At 37.9% G+C, this 22950-nt stretch overlaps 1 protein-coding gene across 10 annotated transcripts in view; it reads left to right on the forward strand.

Moving 5' to 3' along the window:
• Window positions 1–22950, forward strand: part of PTPRM (protein tyrosine phosphatase receptor type M) — a 481575-nt gene that overhangs the window by 104702 nt on the left and 353923 nt on the right. For all 10 annotated transcript variants that reach the window (XM_027802895.2, XM_027802897.2, XM_027802902.2 and 7 more), the window contains exon 2: window positions 4642–4764. In XM_027802895.2, coding sequence (XP_027658696.1) covers window positions 4642–4764 — 123 coding nt within the window. The remainder of the gene's footprint in view (window positions 1–4641; window positions 4765–22950) is intronic.

Raw genomic sequence — 22950 nt, forward strand, 5'->3', positions numbered from 1 at the left:
TAGTTTTTGTCACTTAAATGATTTTGTTTTCTATTGGCCTACTTTTTGCTAAGGTATTCTTTGAGAATACTTCATAACAGATGTAATAATTATATCTGTAACACACAATACTCTGAATAAAACTTTATTCACATTAGAAATAATATAGTATGTTCTTTATTCCATTTACTTTAATTGGTTGCTTTCATCTTAAATTATATTCCTCATTTAAGCTTATATATTTTTCAAGACCTAAGTAATTTAACCAAATAAAAATAGAAATGTGCAAAAAGGACTACATTTGGACAATGGCATAGTTATATTGAACTGGATTCGTGATGGTTAAATGAATAATTGCAGTTGAAAGAACCATAGGCTGTAATAGACTGTATTGCATCATATGCATTTATAAATTCAATTTCTCTCAGGAATCCAAATATATCTATAAAAAGTAGCATAAGCCAAAGGATCTTAATGGGGTCTGTATCTCTTGTTTTACTTAAATATTTCAGTCAGCACAGAATTCATTCTTTAAAATACAGTTTGTCCATGCAGTCTTTAGTGCCATTATAATAGGCAGGGAATTTCTTTGCTTGATTAAAATATGTAGCTGCCAATATGTATTTTAATTGTTATTATAAATTCTAATAGCAAAAATGGGCAGAATTTCTCAAGTGTGCTAGTTGATTAAACAGCTGCCTGCCTTGGTAGCAGCTCATGTTTCAAAACAGTGCAACAATGAGAGACATTAAAGACAACTGATGATTTTACAGATTTTACCAGTCCTTGTTGATATCATAAGTGGAAATCTATGAAGTGGAAACCCTGTACAGTAAGAGTATCATCACTAGAAAACAGGTGAAGCACTGCAGAAGGCGGCAGGCAGGCAGGCTTGAGTAGATGCAATGTAGGGTTTGGTCTAATGGCATGACCGATTTCTAAGGAAATTAATCTTATTTGTAATACAGTCAGATGTGAGTCAGAACTTTGGGAAGCAGGCATAAGTCATTAGGACTGTCGATGACTCGTCAGTGACAGTAATTGTTACTTGGCTAATTTGGCTAAGCTTTTGTTTTGTTTTGTTTTGCTCCACTAAGATCTGTGTTATTCTTAGTCTATAAACTTGCTTATATTTCCAACACCTATATATGCCATGCATGCTATTTAAATCTACAAAAGACTTTCCAAAAAGTCATGGCCATGCAAAGCTTTCCTTAGTGTTCATGTTATTCTTTGTGGCTAGCTGTAGAAAGAAACATGGCTTGGCATCTGTGCTATTAAAGATCTTACATATGCTGGTCAGTTCTCTGGATGGGTGGCTGTACAGTTTGATTACTCATAGTAACACTTGCTACAGGTTAGTTATTAGTTGTGGGTGGAAGTGACTTAGGAATGAAGAAGTTCAAAAATACCTTTTAAACTCTTCCTATAGCAGATATGAAGATTAGATACCCGTTTTGAGGAAGTTGTAAGATAGTGAATTTACAAAGGTTTGAAGGATGTAAATGGCAAAAATAAAATAAAATATAAAATTAATCCTGACAGAGTGATTTAGCAACAGACCTGCCAGAGAAATGAAGAAAAGCTGTGAGAAACAGTCCTGTATTGACAGACAAATGATCTAGATAACTAGAACTGTTGTTCTATTTATCCATGTTTTTGACAACTTCCTAGCTAGCGAGAAAGGGAAGAGCCTTTACTAACCATCTGGAATCACAAACTCTTCCCTTTTTTCCAGTATTGGATGTTTTGCAGCACTTGGCTGCACTTCTGGGTTTCAGCAAGAAAACACCTTCTTAAACCCTTCTATGCCTTCTTATTGCTAGAGATATGTATGATGTAATGAAGTATGGGAGCTATTCTGTACATTTATTAATCCTGTGTTTGAATTGTAAACCCTGATTTATGCCAGGTTTTATTTGGGTGTATATTTTTTGCCAGGCTTAACTACATTGGACAATGCATAACTCGACGTTTAAATTTGTCCTAATATCATTTGCAGTACCTTTGCAAAGAAACTACCTTTTGCTTCACCTATGGTTTGGGTTTTTCTATTTTCTTTTAAAAAAGCACAAATAGGTCTGTGAAAGTTATTTTGCTTTTGTGTCTGAAACTTAGCTTGTGTCATATTTTATGAAGCTTGAAGCAATATTTATGCAAGTACTAGAACAAATGGGTACATGGCTGTCTAATTTTCTAAGCCTTCCCACTGGAGATGTTGCAGATGTTATTTGATATACTTTATACAAGTCTCTTGTATTTTTGAATTTGTTTAACTTCAACGATAACAGATATAAATTATCTCTTTCCTGAAGTGGAATATTAGTTTGGAGTTGCAAGTTCTCTAATGGCTTTTCTGTTCCCACTGGATTGCCTAATTGAATCTTGTGCACTCAAAATTGTACATGAAGATGCAGTTTAGAACATTTTAGAACAGAGAACAGTATAGGATGACCTATATCTAAGGGCACAGTAAACATTGTATGTCTATAAAGACCAATGGCACTGTAAGAGAACAAAAAAGGAAATTATTTGGTGATTGTATGTAAAAGTAATTGCTACTAAAGATTATATGCTTGCAAAGTGCTTGTCATGAATCTCAAGTATACATTGGGACTAGCTATTAGGAAGGCTGGACTTAGGTGAAGATTGTCAGGTATAAAGAAATTTTGTCTTCTACTTTTTGATAAGGTGTTCTGTAATGCCACTTACAATGTTCTAGGAAAATTTAGATTTTTAAAGTAATTTTTAAAGCTAGATTTTGTCTGGTTTTGCTATTTTAATACATCTTGGCAAGGCTAAACCTATTGTGCCTATGGACGGATAGCAAAGATGATGAATAGCCCTAAATTTAGTTTTGTTTAAACAGCTGCAGAATTTACTTTAATATGGACAGAAATATCCATGGCTAGGGTTACGTTTGTTTTCCTGAATAGGAAAGATGTCACTTTTCACTGGAGTGAAATGTCAGACATCAAAGAAAACAGAATTTTGTAACCCTCTGTTAGTCCCCTGGTAGAAGAGAATGATGTTGAAATGCTGGAAAAGTTTCCTCTGTACCACAGGAAAAAAGCAAAGCTTTTTTGTGGATAATGTTAGATTGAATTCTGAATTCATGACATTAGATTTATCCGTGCCCCAGCTTGGGATAGCGTGAGGTTTTATGACCTGTTATTCTTTTCTAAATTACTTAGAAAAGTGTGAGAAAAAGATAGGAAACAATTCTGTTTCCTTTTGGAGAGTTTGAGGCTATGCATAGATTGGCATTTTGGGATGGATGTGCTGTATTGTACCAGAGACACTGATCCCACAAATAGCCAGGCTGGTCCAGGTCTGCAGCACAGCACTTCTTGGAACATCTAGGCCTTCCCTTATTTGGAAACCAAGATAGAGGAATGGGAGCTGATGTTCCCATCTTACAGCTTTCTTCTGAAATGTAGGTTTTTAGGCATGGAATAGTTGTTTTTTCCTGAAGAATGCTAATCATTCAATCTTGCAGTGTTCTGAGTTTTATTGCTTTTTACTTTCCTGGTTTGTTTTTGATACCTGATGATTATGTCATAGGAGAAAATTTGTCTGCAGTTCTAAATCAGCTGCTTGACCTTGGGATTTTGTTTTTGTGACAAGAAGGTTTTATGCCCTCTCAAAAAGGATGATTAATAAATATATAATAATTTGTATTAAGAAATTTTAAAAATACTGTTGTGTTATGGATATGAGCCTGATGCATGGCCAGGATGAAAAAGCTCTCCTGTTGAGTCACGAGGTTCAGAAAGAATCCCCTTGCTTTCTAAACTCCCTTCTCTGAGAGGAGTCTAGGTGCAGCTAGATCTAGTCGTAGTCTCAGACTTGGTCAGTGGTTTAGGTATAAAGGATTAATATGTACACAGCCACTCATCAGAGTCAATGTTTGCCTGTCAGAGTCCTCTCAAAGACTTTCACTGAAACAGTTTTGCAAAGTTGAAAAGATAGATGATTTATTAAGGTGACAGATAAAACAAATTCGGAATTGCTGTTTGATAAATGCAACTTACTTCAACTATTGAGCTCCAGTTAAGAGTTCAGTGCTTTTTGTTAACAATACTTTCCCAGGTAACATCTGGCAGTCGGAGGTGCAAGTCTCACTACAGAGGCGTACCTGTTGGGGAGGAGGGAGGTCCAGGCCTGTCAGCCCATCCAGTAGTTGGAGTTCTCATCCTCAAAATAGAGGATTCTAAATGCCAGATTTATAGTCATGGCAAAGTGGGACTAAGTCAATTATTGTGTGCTGACTGGCCTTTAGCAAGGGTTCTCAGCTCTGAAAGGCCAGTGGGGCCTGATGGCTCAGTACAGGGCAGGGTGTTCAGTACAGATGTGGGGGGTATTTCTGGCTTTTACTGAAGCAACACCAGGGTGTGAGGCCCCTGCCTCACCTCAGGTGTCACTCAATTTGAGGGCTAGACCGCACCCACCACATCTGTTTTGTGAGATAAGCATGTCACTCAAGTCAAACCCAGCTACTCACTGCTGACTCTCAGTAACTTCTGTAATCGGCACCAACAATTCCAGTGTCCCACAATTACACAGCCTGCACTGAATTATCTCACAGTTGTTAGGATTAGAGATTCATAGCCTCTTTTCTGTATGCCTTGTTTAATTGTTATCTTTGTGTTTGTTTTACAGGATGCTGTACTTTCGATGAGCCTCTCAGTTCCTGTGGCTATAGTCAGTCAGATGATGATGATCTTAACTGGGATCAGGTGAATGCACCGATAAAGCCCTCCTCAGGTCAAGGGATGCCATCTGGTTGGTCTTTTATTTTGCTTTGTTTCTCTTTGATGATAGCTTATGTGTTTATTCAGCATTTCTTGAAAGTACTATTGTTAGAAAGCTATTTCATCTAAATCTGTTTAATTGCAATAGTTAGATCTTCCAGGTGATTTTTGTGAGGGATGTTTTGCAAATCAAAGGTCTTCTTTTGTGTGGGGAACATAAAGGTTAGAAAGTAGAAACAAAAACTTGGTGTCATCAGGGAAGGCAGAAAGAAAACAGAATGATGGCTTGAAAATTAATGTGAAGGAGTGCTAGAAACAAGCAGACAGGACTACTCAGGAAGACCCAAAGAAAGAAGGAATAATAAGAGATAAAATAATGATGTCCTTAAAAATTTTCATTGGAAGAGATAGTATTCAGAATCTGTTCTGAAAAAAAAAAAAAAAGAGAATGAAAAAGAGGTGAGAGAAAAAGGAGAGAAGTATGCCAAAACGAAGGGCTTCAATGATATTGTGGCTGTGTTTAAAAGAGTTGTGATACTACTATTTAATGTACTTTGTGAACTGCATACAGTTGGACCAGACTCCATAGCAATAATCCTTGTATTCTGCCGAACTGTAGACTTTGGTAATACAGTCATTCCTTTACCACTTCACCCACACAAATACATAAAATTTGACCATTGGTTTTAAACTATCCTCTAGCCTAAAACTTATCAGTTATTATTTTTTCAGGTTATTACCTAGGCATGTTAAGAATTCCCCCATGTACTGATTTCCATGTCCTGGGGGGATTGCTTGCAGCCCAGCTCAGCATCTTCTTTGGCTTTTAAAGACTGAGCCTCCTGTGACTATTCTCACCTAAAGAAGCCCAACCAAAAAGACCACTTCATAAAATCACTGACTGTAGCTTCACGGGACTTCTTCTGCATTAGTCTCACCATTTTGTAGAAATCTATGCAGAACACTTAAAAGCATTGCAAATAAATGTCCTGGTGTTCCACATCAATTTCAATTAGTTCTTTAAAGCACCCATAATAAACTCTGGCATTTTTGTAAAATCTCTTTTAACAGTTCTCCTCAAGAAAATGTTCCTCCCTTGTTTTTGGGTAAGGGAATTAGGAGATAAGCAGTGAATCTTTGTAAGTGACCATTTAAACAAAATGAATGTATGCACTCATCACTAGTGGGCTAATAAATTCACTAATGTACAATATGCACTAATCAGCCTTAGGTATCATTCACTTGTAAAAATGTTCTCAGTGCTCTTCACTGTAGATTTACCAATGTTGCCATGTGTTGTGGACAACATCTGAGGCTGATGGTTGAACTGAAGTGCCATCTCCTTCAGCACTTCATTTCCTCTGGCAAAGGCAGGACTCCCAGCTTCAAGATGAATGTTCAGTTTGCCGGAGTCCCGGCGCTTGGACTGTCATGCTAGTTTGAGTTCATCATCCCAGATAAAGGAGGTTCTTGCAAATTCCTTTTTGAACTGGTTCTTGTCCAGTGTTCTTGACACAAACTGCTAAAAATTTTCTGGACTGTTTCATTAGTGCTTAATACTGTTTCTGAAGTTGAAGCTAACACACATAGTTTATCAGTCATCTTGGCTTGCAGTACAAGCTATATAAATTCTTTTTCTCAATCACACCACTGGAAATTCTCTTCCTATTCCAAATTTCATTCGTTACTCTCCTCATTTGGATTTTGTGAAAGCTGTTGTCTGTATATGTTGTTCAGTCTTCTTGGCAGATAGAAGTAGTTCAAATCTGTGTTCTTGTCTGTGATGACCATAGGCTTGTATATTTTTTCATTTGTTTTGTTTTCCCAGGGGCAAGAGTCCAGACTAGGGACTGGTATTTTTATGATGGGAAAATTATATGTATATGTAATTTTATTTATCAGATGTCATACAGCTTGTTTCTTTTTTGTCTTCCTGCGTTTATAACAGAAGACTAAAGTAATGTTCTGATGATCAATTAAAAAGATATTAAATTTGGTAAGAAATTATGTTTAGAGTTTAGGGACTTCTATTTCTGCCCATAAAGGAAGTGAAATATGCATTGGGGGTCTTGGGCCAGAAGATGAACGAGGCAGTCTGAGGAGGGTTGTGGATATTGGTGCCTTAAAAGGTCAAAAACCCCTTTGAGAAGGAAAGAAATGCTCATTTTTTTTGCAAATGAGAAGCAGTGTGTCTAAGGGCACGATTGACTCAAGTGGTATCTAATTTTTCCTTATAATTTCATCTAGACAGTTTTTTTTCCTGTTCTTGTTCAAATCATCATCTTAATGATTTTAATTAACTTTCAGTTAACCTTAGCGAGAGGGTTATGTGATACACTTCAAAAAATTATTTCAAGTAGTTTGTCAGCAGTTTCTGAGCTACATAGTTTGGAAGAAATAACTTCAGATGATAATGAATAGAACATCTTAGATTAATGGTTTGTGTGGAATTCTTGGCTTGAAAGCAAAATGCTTTATGCAACAATGTTGTAATACTAGACTGAAACAAGAACTCTCAGTTCAGTAGTCCCTTGTCAGTAGAAAAAACTAATACACATAACATTCTTAATTTCAGGCAATATGCTCCAGTGAGTGAGTTGATGTCAATGTATAATATTTTGTATCATTTGGTGTCAGTCAGGAGGAAGCACACTAGTTATGGCATCTGATTTATTTTAATCCCGAGACCGTTGAGAGCATAGCTGTGCTTCGGATAAGTATTTTGGCTTGAAATGTTATTTCAGTGGGACAAAAGAAATGTCATGTAACATTCATGCATATGTGTGCATGCATTAATGTACACACTATATATTTGCATGTGAGTGGACTTTAACATTTCTTTGTGAGGTCTAGTTTTAAATGAAAATTGTTAAGTTGTATCAAAGAATAATAAAATGTTTCTAGAAGTGTTTCTTACAGTGGGCTTTAATCCTTGTTGGATTGTTACTGTAGCAGAGAAATATGAAGTTATTGCTACCAAAGTAAGTAGGGTTCTAGTGCTCTCATTTTCTTGGCATATAAGCATAACCTTTAATGACTCAGTACTAAACAGACCCAAAAAGCAACGATGTGTGTATTTCTGTGTATATTGTATGGATTAAATGAGAGAGGTTAATCCACTGCTTTTCTGTTTCAAGTGTCCTGTGAGCCAAATTGAGTAAATGCTGTAGGAAGAGTGGCTCTTTTATTTTCTGAGCCTCTGTCTTCTTGTCTTTCTGTTCCAAGAATGTATGTTTATAATAGTGTTCAAAACTATAATTATAGAAACACTTACTCATTATTAATGTTATCTTGCATTGTCCCGTGGAAGAGTTATAGCAGTTTGATACTAATGTGTTTATATAATACACATTTACAATTACAGCTAACTGTAAACCCTCTAGCTGGGCTCCAGTAAAGATGTCTTAAGAAAAATATGCCCAAACAAATTACTCTATTGCCAAAGTGTTGGCGGTGGGGATGGGGGGGCTTCAGGGGAAGCCTCTGTGAGAAGAGACCACGTGCTGCCCCGTGTTGAACACATTCAGTTCAGCTGGCTCCAGTGGATGCACCACAGGGCATAGCTGAGCTCCTTAGTGATGCTGGTGGCACCAAAAACAGTGGGCAGCAGCTGTGAGAGAGAGAGGAGTGATAAATATGAAAGAAACAGCTCTGCAGACACCAAAGTCAGTGAAGAAGGAAGAGAAGCAGGTGTTCCAGGTATGCGAGCAGAGACTCCACTGCAGCCCATGGAGGTGGTTCTGCAGTCCGTGGAGGACCACACTGGAGCGGATATCCATGCTGCAGTCCATGGAGGTCCCCATACTGCAGCAGGTGGACATGCCCTGAAGAAAGCTACAGCCTGTGGAGAGCCCACACTGGAGCAGGCTCCTGGCAGGAGCTGTAGCCTATGGAGAGGAGCCCATGCCTGGAGCAGATTTTCTGCCTGGAGCAACCTGTGGGGTACCCACACCGGAGCAGTACCTACCTGAAGGACTGTACTCCATGGAAGGGATTCATGCTAGAACAGTTCCTGAAGAACCCCATGGGAGGGACCCATGTTGGAGCAGTTTGTGAAGGACTGTCTGCCATGGGAGTGACCCCACACTGGAACAGGGGAGAAGTATGAGAAGGAAGAAGCAGCACAGATGAGGTGTTATGGACTGACTACAACCCCTATTCCCCATCCCCCCATGCCACTTGAGTGGGAGGAGGTAGAAGAGGTTGGGAATGAAGGAGTGATGTTGAACATGGGACAAGGGAGTGGGGTGGGGTGGGGTGAGGGGAAGATGTTTGTAGTTTTGTCTTTCTTTCTCATTATCCTACTCTTTATTTTTTAATTAGTGATCAATCAAATTAATTTTCTCTAAGTTGAGTCTGTTTTGCCCATGACAGTAATTGATAAGTGATGTCCATGTCTCTGTCTTAACCCATGAGATTTTTTTGTCCTCTTTTTCTCCCCCTTCCCTGTTGAGAAGGGGGAATGAGAGCACGGCTGGGTGGGTGTTTGGTAGCCAGCCAAGGTCAACCCACCAGTAAAGACATTCCCAATCCAATTAAACACTTGGATGAGATTTTTTTTGTTTTTAATAACACTTTTGATCATTGTGGACAGTAGCACCATTATTCTGATCTTGCTTATGTCACATTGATGGCATCTTCAGTTTTGGCTTTTTTTTAGGAAATAGCAAATTTAGAACATAATAATTTATGCCAATTTCTTGTAGATTTATGTCCCACAGGTATCTACAAACCACTTCTTTCCATTTGGAATGTAGTTGCAAAGATACTTTTCCAAACCAACTGCTTTAATTTTTTTTGTGTATTTCAGTACAGAAAATCAAATATGAGGTACTTACCTCACTTTGTTTGTTACCTCCCTAGTTATCTCAAAATAGCGTGTCGTTATACCAGTTTTGTTTTTTGCTACACTATGATAGCAGTCTTTATCATCTAGTTGGTAAATTTTCAGGGAGAGACCTTTATGCTTTCCTTCATGTTGCTTCACCGTTGGAAGGCACTCTAAACATATATATAGCCGCCTCATTGCTTTTAAAACTTTCTTTTGTCATTGTGTGTATTAAAAAAAAAAAAAAAGTAGTTGTGCCTAAATCCCTTTGCACTGTTGTGATCAGTACTGCTTCCTTATCTTGCTCATTTGTCCCATTTTTTATTTTGTGTTTACCCAGCAGTTCTAGTCTAGTGCCCCAAGGTCCTATGATAATGAAAGTATAACATAAAGAGTCTTCTGGAGCATTTCTTCCTGCATTTCTGATCTGATTTTTGGTTGATCTCCCAGATGCTTATTTCTTCCTCTGGCCTATGTCTGCTCTACTCACTCCATAGTCCCATTTAGGTTCATGTCCCATTCAGCTCATCGTGGCCAGTCGGCATGTTGACATTGTGATATTCCCGCAGAGTACTCTGATACTTTACATTAAAACTCAAAACTGTAGCTTATTCTGAGATGTTTATAGGAAGAAATGCAGGCAGAGTGTGTGAGTGCAGTAGTGAAGCCGTCTGTCTGATACCTGGCAGTGCATCCTAGAAGAGAAGAACAGAATAACAGAGCAACAGAGGTGCTGGTTTGATTAAAGGGGGGGGGGCAGGGGCAGGGTGTACAAGATGAAGAGTTTATGTGTGTAAATATATATATGGACACATATATGTGTATGCATGGATGCCAGTTTACCGATTGAGAGCAACTGGCATACAGACAGCAGTGAAGAGAAGAGAATGCAGGGTCAGAGCTCTGGAGCAGTGGCAGTGAGTTAGGTAGGATCTGGAGTAGCCTGAGGAATGAGCAGAATAAGAGTTGGGAAAACAGATGAGTAAAAAACAAAAGCAAACAAAACAGAAGTATGCAAACCACAGCAAAACAGAATTGAGATATTTCAGTGCTTTGTGTTAGTTTATATACTGATACAGTAAGTCTTGTCACTGACAGTGATGCAATTAGAATTTTACAGATTACTGTAAGAAATGCAAATGCTGTCAAGAGTCTGCTCTATTTATCATTTGCTGGATGTAATTTCTGTTCATGTCCCATGTATTTTCTTACAAAAGACTGTGTTCAATTGTGTAAAATCTTTCTACGGTGTTTCACAGTTCCAGTTGATTTCTGAAGGACAGTAAGCATTTTTCTTTGATGCAGTGGTTGGTTTGATATCACTGAAGGGATGTCACTGCATTTGCAATGAATCACTGGCATCAGCCTTTCATTCATTTTAGAATAGTTCAAAACCAATTATAAATCAAATCTTCACAGACTGCCATTCAGTGCATTGAAAGGATGTTTTCAGCAATGAAGACCTCTGTGTTTAATATAGTGCTGGTCAAAGCCAGGATGAGGATTCTGTTTGTGCTATTTGAAGTGATAATATGTGATTTCCATGGCTATATGTAATTTTTTGAACACCCAAATCTTGGTTTTTTTTATCCTGAATATCTAGTGTTGCTTAATGTTTAGTAATGTCTATGCAGTATCTGCAGAAAATGCATATATTGCTTATATTAATTATTGTTTAAAATGGCCTTTTAATACCTAGTTAGCAGACATGCATAGCTAGCAGATGTTCCATAAACTGAGATACTGATTTAAAGAAGTATTTTAATATTATAGAATGTGAGGTAGTTATGAGAAAAATGTACGTTGTTGTTTAATTGTGCGTAGAAGAGTTGTGATCCATTTTAAAAAGACAAAGTGATTTGTTGGCTAGTCTATATTAAAGCCAACTGCAATGTCTTACCAAGTAAAGTTATAGTACTTTGACTTTCCATTGAGGTGACTATTCTATCATTAGGTCTGTTTTTAACACTGCACTGTGTTTGTGTTCTGTGTTAGCAGGGATGCTTTTCTTCTGTTTACATTCATATAGAAGAGAATTAGATATGTTTCTTATTCAATGCTGTTTCTCCCAGATTACTTTAAATAGCTGCATTTTTGATTCATTTGAATGCTAGCCAGAGATAACGTGAAGTACTGTCAAGGTGTGTGAGTTAAACCTTGTTCACTGTGTTCCAAGTTAACATTTTCTAGCAGAATTTTCTAGACCTGGAACACTAGCATGTTTGGCATTTTATTGCATATCCAGGTAATATAGCTGCAGTCATTAAGGACATGCCTTTTCTGCAAGCAACTCCAGCTCATGTTGACACATTCAAGCCAGTTTTGAATAAATAGCGTAAGCTGATATTGGTTGCTATTAATATGGTGCAACATGGAGGTCAGCCTGAGCAAACCACTTGAGTGTGCACCCAGCTAGCTTTGTGCTGCCATGGCTACAGTGCAGGCACTTAGAGAGGGTAGATACTTTAAAAGCATACCTAAAGACTTGGTGAGTGGTGCACTTAACAGAATTGTTTAACAACCAAGACAATGCCATCAGCTACATCTGATACCAGAACAGCTTGTTGTGATAACTTACAGAAATATTACTGTCATTTTTCTAACTTCTCACCTGACTTTAGATTTCAGCACCTGGCACAAATACTGGGTTTATTACAAATACTGAGCATCCGATATTCTTGCAAAGGGAAGTAAAAGATTAATCGGCATCCGAGTCTCTGATTCTGAATCACTGACTGCCAATGTTCCTAGCTTGCTTGATAGGCCAACTAGGCAATTTATTTGAATGTATTTTGCCTACACGCCTAGTTGGGCACCCAAAATAGTTGGGTTAATATGCTAATGATTTATTTAATCTTTTGTTCTAGATGTTCTCTATGTATGACTTCTGTTTTACCCTTTTTTCTTCTTTTGTAGAACAGAGTATTTTGAATATAAACAGTGTGGTTCATGAGATAATGGTCAATGTAGATGACTGACTTTCAAATTTCATTTGAAGGAACAGGCTTTTCTGTAGTATCTGTAACTGTAACTTGCCAGGAGGAGGAAAACAGTTGTCCTGTTTTCTTATGCATTCCAGCAGCCCTCTAATGTTTGAGTGCAAAAATGCAGAATGTGCTGCAGCTCATGGAAGTGAGTGGGAGACTCTACATCAGGATCTACCAGTAGCTGATAAAGATTTGTTAAAGATGTTTGATGGGAAAATGGTGATATGATAAGTTATGACTACTTTAATGTTTGAGGAAATCTCCTCTTCCATAGAAGTCAGATAGAGGCTGTTATGGAAGGTCTGGGAATTCACTTCTCGTTAAACCAGAGTATTCTCAAAGCAACCTGGAAGAGAAAGTTGACTGCTGAGACTATTTCTTTGTAACACCACATAGTGCCACACAGTGCTAAGCAAGCCCTCCAGCCTAACTCATTTACCTAGCTGTGATTACATGTTTCCTGCTGAGGTTATATATAACACCTGCCATCATATATGCTGAGAAGCAGCTAACGTAATAAGCTAGACACTGGAGCTGGGTTTGAAATGGGTTTTTTGACAACAAAAATGTTTAGGATTACAAAATTTTACTGTTACACATTGGAAACCCAGTCTCCTTCCCATTTTCCACCCATAGTGCCCGACACTGTCCTGTGGTTAAGTGCATCAGAATCTTGTTTCAGGTTTCCCTGCTAAATTAAAAGTAGAAGTACAGTGAATAACAGGACTTCTGTTTTTGTGTCTATTTTACCTCCCTGGAGTATTCATGAGAAGTTCCCTCAGATGAGGTAGGAGTATCCGAAGAGGAGAGAGAGAAAGTGAGGCAGGACAATCCCAACAGGAGGGAGAGAAAGTGCTTCATGTTGTAGAACCAGTAAATAATGCTTAAAGTATTTTATCAAGAACTCGGGACAGCTCCCTTTGCATTATCTTCTGGTGAACTGCCATTTTTCAGCTGGAATATTGGTCTTGAAAAGAAAAAGTCAGTTGCTTCTAGTGGAGGCTCTTGGGTCAGAAAAGGCCACACAGAATGTAATTTTCCTTCCTGGGGAAAGATACGGCTGAGACATGGAAATGTACCTCAGGAAGCTTTAATCTAGGTAATTTGGGACACCATAGTAATACAAATGAGGTAGCACTTGCTTTAGCATAGGGTTCACTAGCTATTCACTCAGTGCTGAAGGCTATGTTGCTGTACCATCCCTGCCATGGGTGTTTTACTGAAACCACTGCAGTTTTTCCTGAAGTTTCAGCAGACAATTTTTGTGCTTGTTTGCCTGGCTATTCTACTGGAGAATGAAAATACTTAGAGAGTGAGAAAAGCTCTGACCAGTAAAAAGCCTGTAAGGACTGTGAATAAACAGTGAGTCTGAAGATGCTCCCCTAAGAACTGCACTCACTGCATTGCAAGGTCAGGAGGAAGGGGAATAATCAGAGTATTCCTAAATAAGCTTTTTCTTGTTTAGTAATTAATCTACTGGAAAAAAAGCCTCTTAATTTCTTGCAGTCTTCAGGGCTTTTCTTTCAGTCTCATGCTTATCCCATTAGATTTCTTCTCATCCATCCTGTCCTTTAGAAACTAATAAAGAGTGGATCAAAACCTTTCCTTGCATGTACAGGCTTCAAAGTGTGTAATGCGCATGCCTCCATTTCAGGGCCTAAGTCAGTTATTTCCTGAGTTAGAAGTTTATTTTTTAAGCCAGTTTTATATGACGAGATCATAGTCATAGTCACAGTTAAAATGTCAGTGAGCTGGAGATGGACTCTCACTCCTCTTTAGGAGTGCAAACATGATTCCTCAGGGAATCATTTACTTGGCATGTTGTTTTAAGGCTTTTTTTCCTGAAATTGAAGAGGGAATTGTTGTCTCAATTAGATTTATGGGAGATTTTTTTTATCCCTTCTTACAGCACTTAATTTGTTGGCGCAGGCATTGATGACTGATAGTATTTTTGTTAGCAGCTCGAGCTGTGACTATAGGAAGAGCAGCCAAAAAGTCATTGATTTGAGTGATTTGAGGCAGAGGTCATTAAATGCTGCATCAGAAAGCTCTTTGGCAAACCTATCATTCACAGAGCACTTGTTCTTTGGGTTGGATTTGAAATTACTCTGAAGTGTAAGACAGTGATAAAGAAAGCTTCTTCCTCATCAGTGTCAAAAACCAGGCCTGTATTCTGACCAAACTAGTATTTGATCAAAGTTTAACAGCAATGTATTTTTAGCATCTCCCTTTGTCTTCCTCCTTTTACCAGAGAATTGTGTGTTTTAAATTACTTCATTAACCTTAATCAAGCCCCACAGGGAATACTCTATGTAATACTTTGATACATAGTACAAGCGTACTGGAGAATGTTTATAATGCTGCAGAATGAAGTTTCTTTACTTAGCATGTGGGCATAAACAACATTTTTTTCAATGAAAGGAATTGTTTCAGCCAAAAGCAGTACATGCAGGAGACTGTATAGCCACCTAGAAGTTCTACTTGCAATGCGGCTTCAGGTAACTGCAGATGTCTACACTTTTTTGTACTTTTGCTCTCAAGTTGAGGAGAGTCACGTGGCAGTATGTCAGGTGGCAAATGTGGCTGCGGAGTGAGGTTAGTACATGAGCAAAATGAATGGATTGTATTCAAGTCCTTTTGCTTTTGAAGCAACCAGATTTCCCAACATATCAGACACAGTCTTAATTCCCTTGTATATGTTTGCAGAACTCAGAGGCCTGAATTCTATGAGCTGAATTAAAGACCTCAGTACTTTTGTTCTCAGTGTTAAAGCAGTATGGTTACTTGCCTTATCAGCTAAAATAATGCTTTCTTCATCTAGAAGTCACAACATTTCTAATCAGCTGCATTTCAGTAGCACAAAGGAAAAAAAGAGTACTGTCTGGACCTCACAGAAAATTTAGTGATGTACACAGCCATTTAATTATGAGAAAACAGGTGCAGGTAATTATCCACATCATAATGTTGCAGCAGCTAATAATATTAAATATTTGTGATAATTGCATGCAAGCAATTGATCACAGTTCTGTGCTTCTCACATGATACAGATTTGAAAAGCACTTTTCAATACGTACATATTCAAATCAGAACATAGAAGCGACTTGATACACTTTTCTCACCAGTGACTTCATATACTATGATTTTGCATTAAGTTCAAATATGATTGTATTGCCACTTAAATTTTTACTACTTCATTTTTTCCCTTACTTTAGATGGCAGAAATGTCCTTCTGCCAAATCTGAGTTCCTGATTTCCCCATGCTCTTAAAGTCTTTACCTCTCCTAGGTGTCATAGTCAACTCTTGTGTCCCTCTAGTTTCTGCTGGAGCAGGACTTGGCAGGATATACTTCACAGTTCATTAGCTGCTGTTGCGACATTCAGCTCTTCCCAACACCCCATTTTCAAATCAGAAAAAAGTGAGAGTCAAAAAGGCATGTAAAAACCCACAAAAGGATAAGAGTGAAATTAAACTGAAAATAATTATAGTGGAAACTCCTTGGCAGAATTACAGAGTGGAACATCGTCACCTATTCCTGGAAGCACTATGCAAGTCACACTGCAGCGAACGAAGAGTTTTCCAAGTGCCTGGTACATATGCACCGAGCATTGGGGCGCCAGCCTGAAATCAGGAGTCAGATGCTGTTCTTCCCAGAATGTCTGTCTCCTGCAATTGCACAAGAAATATATCAAACACATAGTGACAACAGGATGATGCTTAATGTATTCTCTTACTTCTCATGTGTTGAGAGCCACAAAAAAAAAAAAAAAAAAAAAAAAAAAAAAAGGAGGGGAACTGGGAATTTGCTAAACAGGCAGTTTCTTTTATGCAAGAGCTGTGTGATCAGACCACTGCTCAAAGGAGCTAAAGATGCTTCTTTCTGAAGCTTTTTGAAATTCATATCTTGCAGTTGCAAGGAAATGACCCTATCCCCAAGATGAGAACCTAAGTTGTTCGTTAGCCCTCCTTTTGCTCATGGGCTATTGTAGAAGAGAAATCAACATGAGAAATCAATCTCTAGAATAGAAATCAAGATTTTTCAGGCACTTGGAAGACTCTGGAAGGACAGCAGGTCCCTGGTGCAGTCTTTTACCTCTACAGTATTTTAGTTTTCAGTTAATAGGAATTAAAGCTAATTACTGTTTGAGTGGCAGACAACACTGACCCTGTGGTTCTCACATCTTAGGAAACGGATCCTACCGCTGTACTGCTACTTAAAATGGTGGTGTCATGATCTTTTACAAGTGGTATCCCAAGAAGGAACTGAATGAGAGGACAGGCTTTCAGAGAAGGATTCTGGACTTTTCTGTATCCCAAATAGGGAAGGGTGCTTTTATAGGAGCTAGCAAGGTACCTGAAGAAAGGGATGTAAAACTTGCTGCTTTCTTGGCATTTCCTTATGGGGTTTCCTTATTAAGCATCCACACATCAAATGAAATTACTGTGAAAGGTCTAGGCTGTGTTGGTCTTGTTCTGAGGACATTGGTGGGGATATTGTGCGACTGTTCTTGCACTAGTGCCTGAGGGAACTGATTAATCCAAAAAGCATCATGCAGGACAGCATGAAGATGCTACCTGAGTTCTGGAAGCTCATCATGTGGCAGCACTATCAATGATTACGTGCCTGAAACAAGAAGTCATCATGTCTAGAGTAGACTTGGTCAGTCGCAGCATCAAGCTCTCTTCATGAGTGCACAAAATGGTATGTGAAATTTAAGGCAGCCTGTGACATTTTGCAGTGGAATAAATTGGTGTACTATGTATAAAGAGATATGTTATCTTCAGCAATAATACTTCAGTGTTACACGTGTTGTGGTGTGTTTCTTGCCGTGTTTAAGTTTAGCACGAGGTACGTTTGCAAAGGCAGAAAGTTGTTTGAAGAAATGTCAATTCAGGCATTTTACTTATAGCTTGTAAAATGTAAGGAGATTCACTGAGTGCATGGCAGTTTCCACCCCCCCACCCCCCCAGCCTTTTAGTGTAGTAGTGACAACAATTATATAATTAGTAAGAAGTTAATTATTATTTTAGTTACAGCAAGGAAAAGCTATATTTTGCAAGGGCATGTTATAGTGCCTGCTGAATTTAAATTACCCATGGTAAAGGTTGTAGTGTGTCTACATCCAGCTGTACTTTTAAGTTAACATAAAGTATTAAAACAGGTCATTTTACGTCCTGTGCAAGTCTATAAAGAAGCAAAGTTTATTTAAAAAAAAAAAAGAAAAAAAAAAAAAGAAAGAAAAAAGAAAAAGCCCTTGGAATACACAGCTTGGATATGCTGTGCATTCACCAGTGAAGTCAATCATTAGGATTTCTACAAGTATAAAATGGATTTATATTAGGTGTTACACATCTATGTCAATTAATGTTGTACAGCTTCCCCTTTAGTTCCATTATTCTTTTCTCCTCCTCTTCAAGCTATGCGTATTGGAAAATGCCTCCAACTCTGATCTGACATTCTCTGTAGTATTAAGGTTTGGATTAGACGCATTCTTTTTCTGTCAGGTTATTCCCCTTCATAGCTGGTAGAGGTAATTTTCGCTAAACAGCAGTGATATTCTGACTTAACAGCAAAAGGGTCATAAAAAAATCCTCTCCAAAGTGGATTATTTCTGGAATTTGAAATCTAAAATCGTTATGATCTGCTGAAAGATATTCAGCTCTGCACATGAAATTATACAGACATAAATAAAAAGTTTTGTGTGTTTGTTTCCCATTAATAAATTTCCCTTTAAAGTTCCAGGAAAGAGCTCCTCTGAGATCTTTTATTTATCCATATCACTGTCATTCAAATGAAAATACTCTTTTGGAAAAGCTAGTTCTTTACCTGTAATATGGAAGTAAAAACTGATACTACAGTGAGGCTTCAGCAACTAGGGTGCTCCTATTTATCTTTTGAGTTTCGCAAATAGAGCCTATCCTGTGTAATGGAATATAGAAAATCCTCTGGTGTAATCTCAGGTTGTCTAGTTTCTTTTGCTGGTGAATTTTGTTCATATTGAAAAGAAAATGTTTGAAGTTATGTAACCTGAGGCCAGTATTTTCTGTGCTAATAGGTGGGCTGCATTTATGATGAAGCTGTGCATTTCCTTTACTTTGCAATTTAAGAGCCTTTCAATACTATTGTAAGGCTGAAGCCTGACATCCTTTTTTTTTTTTTTTTTTTTTTTTGTACTGTATTTGCTACATGGCAGTTTGTAATGAAAGGAAACTTTAATTTCCAAAAGATTTATTCACTTTTGTAACTTCAAGATTCTGTTCTTGTTCATGTTCTGTACAGTTCATGTGCTATAAAATTTCTTGCGAAAATATATTTATTTGCAAGAATTTCATTCTCTCTTTCTTTGGCTTTGAGCCCAGTATGTGCATGATATTTCTGTTGTCTGGAATTCTTCATAGCGCCTCTCTAAATTCTGCTGAATCCGCTAGCCACAGACGTTACATTTTGCATCAGCTGTTGTTTGTTATTGTGTGCCAAATTACTCTATTTCCACCTCTAATTCAAAAGACACTTTTTTTAAGCGTTATTATTTTTCACAGATTCGTTTCCTAGCTAAAGCTTTGTTGGTGTACTGCATTTTAGCATATCAGTGGTGCGGAGTCTAGGGAAGCATAGACTGTCAAATTCCCTAAGGGATTCTGGGATATCCTTTTTTAACTTAATAGTTGCCTGAGCTTTGCTTTGCCTATTAAAATGTGTTCCTTTATGTTTTTCCTCATTGAAAGAAAATTTGATGGAATATTTGAAGATAGGTCTAAAAAACCACATGCATTAATATTTATGGTGCATGTATTCTAGAAGGCCTGAGTAGCAATAGGATATAACTGCGTTGATGAATTTCAATACATCTGCTGAGCCACAGGATATTCTGAGCAAGGTAGTTGCCTTTACTTTGAAACAAACACATGAAAAGATTTGGTTTCATTTGGCTTCCACATGCACAGATGCATTACTTACATTCAAGATAAATAATGTTACAATCTGCTTTTTTTCAAGGTGTTCTTCAATACTTAATACAAAGCTTTATAACACGTGCTTCTTTCCATGTCAAGATTAAATTGTGAAAAAGCATGTTTTAAGAAACTGATAACAATTTTTGGCAATTTTGGGGTTGCTAATCAAATGTAAATAGCAGCAGATGACACCAAGTCTTGTCCTCATCTGATAGTCTTTGTCTGCAATTCTGAAGTTTGTTATACAAGACACATTAATTATAGCACAGTAATTGAAAGTGTAATTACTCTTTTTCTTTCCGCAGTACATTCTTTATTATGGTATCAAAAATAATTTTGCCTCAGATATTCTCATGGTCCTTTAAAAGAGCCAAATCTCATTGTTGGAAATGAAATTTCAAGTAAATTTTGAAGTGTCTTTATGGAAGATAAATGTTTTATTATAATAAGATAAAACTTCCTGATTTAAATTATGAGGACATCATACTTAAAACTTGAACAGCATGTTGATTTTTAGTAAGACATTGTATCTGACTGTGGGCTAAAGCTGGATTACAGTTATCCTGTCCATTACTGCCACTGACTTCACCTGGGACTCGTTTTCTCACGCTAGGCTAGATATATGCAAATGATCACATCTAAAGTTGTGATGGACTGTATTTTGTGAGTGTAAGTTGCTTGTAAACCAAAATAATAATAAATTTTTATGAAAAGAACACAATAAAATATTTTTTCTGTGTTATTTTTCCCTCTCCACCTCTCTTCCTCCTTCTTCCACTGCTTTCTAATCCTTTTTCAGTAACAACAAAGAGAGAGTAGCCTTTTCTGTATAGTTATTTTACTGTAGTTCAGGGGATTCTATCTATAACGCTGTACATTGAGGAAACATATATGTAGTTTTACTTTGCAGTTCCAAATGATCTGTAAGGCTCCCTGAAATATTTTTATTTTGAGACTCAGATAGGAACATACGTCTTAATTTTATTGAAGTTCTTTTGGGATAAGAGAAGGATTTTTTTGTTTTTGTTTCTTGACAAGGAACACACTACATGTCTTGATAGCTTAATTAGCTACATCATACTGTAAAACAACATTTGGTTGTTTAAGGATGCAGGAAACTTAAAAGACCAAATCAGCATTTCCTGAAACCTTTCTTGAAGAAATTAAATCAGAAAAAAGGCACTTCCAGCATACGTACAGTTACCTTGGCTGGGGGAAAGAACAAATGCAAGAGATTCATCTGGAAAAGGGTACTTAGGAAAAAAATTAGAAAAATTACATACTCATTTTATGGTCTTGTGGTAGGTACTGGGTGGTTTTTGTTGATGTCAGGCAAATTTCTTAATTTTCTGTTTTACTGAGCACGCTGTCAATCAACAGGTAGCCTTGAAGTCTAGTTCAGGACACCTAGAGCTAGTTGCACAGGATCATGTCCAAGTGGGTTTTGAATGTCTCCAGAAAAGGAGACTGCATGGCCTCTCTGGGCAGCCTGTTCCAGCGCTGTGTCATCCTTCTAAAGAAATGATACGGGCTACACCGCTGTTACAGTCTACCTCCAAAACAAAAAGTATCAGTTCACCCCTATCATTTTTTTTTTGTTCTATCACTAGCATGAGATCTAGGAGGACTATAATGCTTTTGCATGATAGATAAGGGATCAGTGGTTGTCAGGGTAGCGATAGATTTCTTGCATCAGTTTTCTCACGGAAATTAATCAAGTCCCTCTCTAGCTGTTATACTGAAATCATTTAAAATGTGATGCAAGTGTTTAACCTTTTTGTAACTGCTCATGCAGAAGGCCTGAAGCAATAGTTCCTTGTTTTGGTCAGTGCCGTCTCGTGTAACAAATGTGATATTTGTCAGTGCTGCTTAGGGTTTCATTTCTTACTGAAGTTTGTACAACTGGAGAGGAAGTATATACGCCTATTTCCTGTGGATGAGCTGAAATGAAGCCTAGTTTTTAGGTAGTTTCATAAATACTTATATTAACTTGACCAACATCTTCCTTCCCCCATTAGCAAGCAGTAAGGGTTGACTGCTGCTTAGGGAAAGGGTGTTTAGAAGCCAAGGGTGACCAGAGCATCAGCTGTGCCCTCACAGATGGGCGCAGTCCCACAGCATCTGAATGCAGCCAGTAACAGGTGTAACACCTGCTAGTGGGATCCAAGGAAAGCCCCAGGTCTAGGACACAACTTGGGGGCCAGGGACAGGAGCCAAAGGAGAAGGGGCTGTAGACAGGGCTGGGAATGGGCACTCCACCAGCATTGCTGGGACAGGGACTGACAGCTCAGGGCTGAGCTGAAATGGGGCTCCAGGGGCAGGATATGGGGTGGAACAGTACGGCCTGGTAGTGTCCTTGGGAACCTGGCATCACCTTCTTCCACATCACCAGCAGTAAAAAAACCAAAAACAAAACAACACAAACCAACAGAAAAAATTAGTTGGGTACCTGATTCATTTTACTGTGCAGCCTCATAGGACAGAAATGGGAAGGCACAGTAGGTATGCGTGGACCACTGTCAGTAGCAGTACTGGTCTATAGTGGCTTAAGAGCAATTTTGGCTACAGAGGTAGGCCTTGAAATGCTTCCTAGACTAACTTCTGTGGTTCTACCCGATACATTACTTAATAGATGGCATATCAATAATAGCTGAAACAATTCTTTACCCATTTAAAAAAAAAAACAAAACACAACAGCTGCATTTGACTGTAACAAAATTTCATGTTATACCTAGAGAAACTAAAGGTTATTGAAGGTTATGCATTAAGAAATGTCTCCTGAGAAAAGACCTTTTCTTCCATCAGCGTTATCTTTTTTGTTTGTATAGCAAAAGTGGGAAACAGTTTATTCCTGTTTTAGTTAAAGCAAAGGGGTGTATGGTGGGGGGTAGAAGATGTTAGTAGCAAGATGTTTCCTGTGAGTCAACCAATAAAAGTGTGTTCCCTCACTGCAAGTTGATGACCCTCATATCTCTTATGCTTGCTAATGCCAAATACTGCTTACTACTGTGTAGTAAACAGTCTTTCTGCTTCTGGCTTCAGGTAATTATAATAAAATAGTAAACCACATATTAACAGCTTCAACAGGCTTGGTTTTAACATACCTGTCAAATAAATAATAGTACGCTGTAAACTAAGTATTTGGAATCAATATCACATAGGTAGTATGGTCTACTTTTCAGGAAACAAGAAAATTAATCAAGGACATAGTAAACATGACTAAAAAGTTACTATCGGTTTCACTTTCACGAACAAAATGGACTCTAGATCTCACTTTTATAGATGCTATGTCCCTATTTTTGTTTCGGTTCTGTGTGACAATTACTGTCCTTGTTTCACGCTTGTTATCCTGTGTTCCTAGTGCAAAAGCCTGTAAATACAAAAAACAGGGCAGGGTTTGATAAAAGTGACATTCACCACTGATGACTATTTGGGACTCATTTATCATGC

Source organism: Falco cherrug, chromosome 3, assembly GCF_023634085.1.
Source record: "Falco cherrug isolate bFalChe1 chromosome 3, bFalChe1.pri, whole genome shotgun sequence".
Taxonomy (NCBI): domain Eukaryota; kingdom Metazoa; phylum Chordata; class Aves; order Falconiformes; family Falconidae; genus Falco; species Falco cherrug.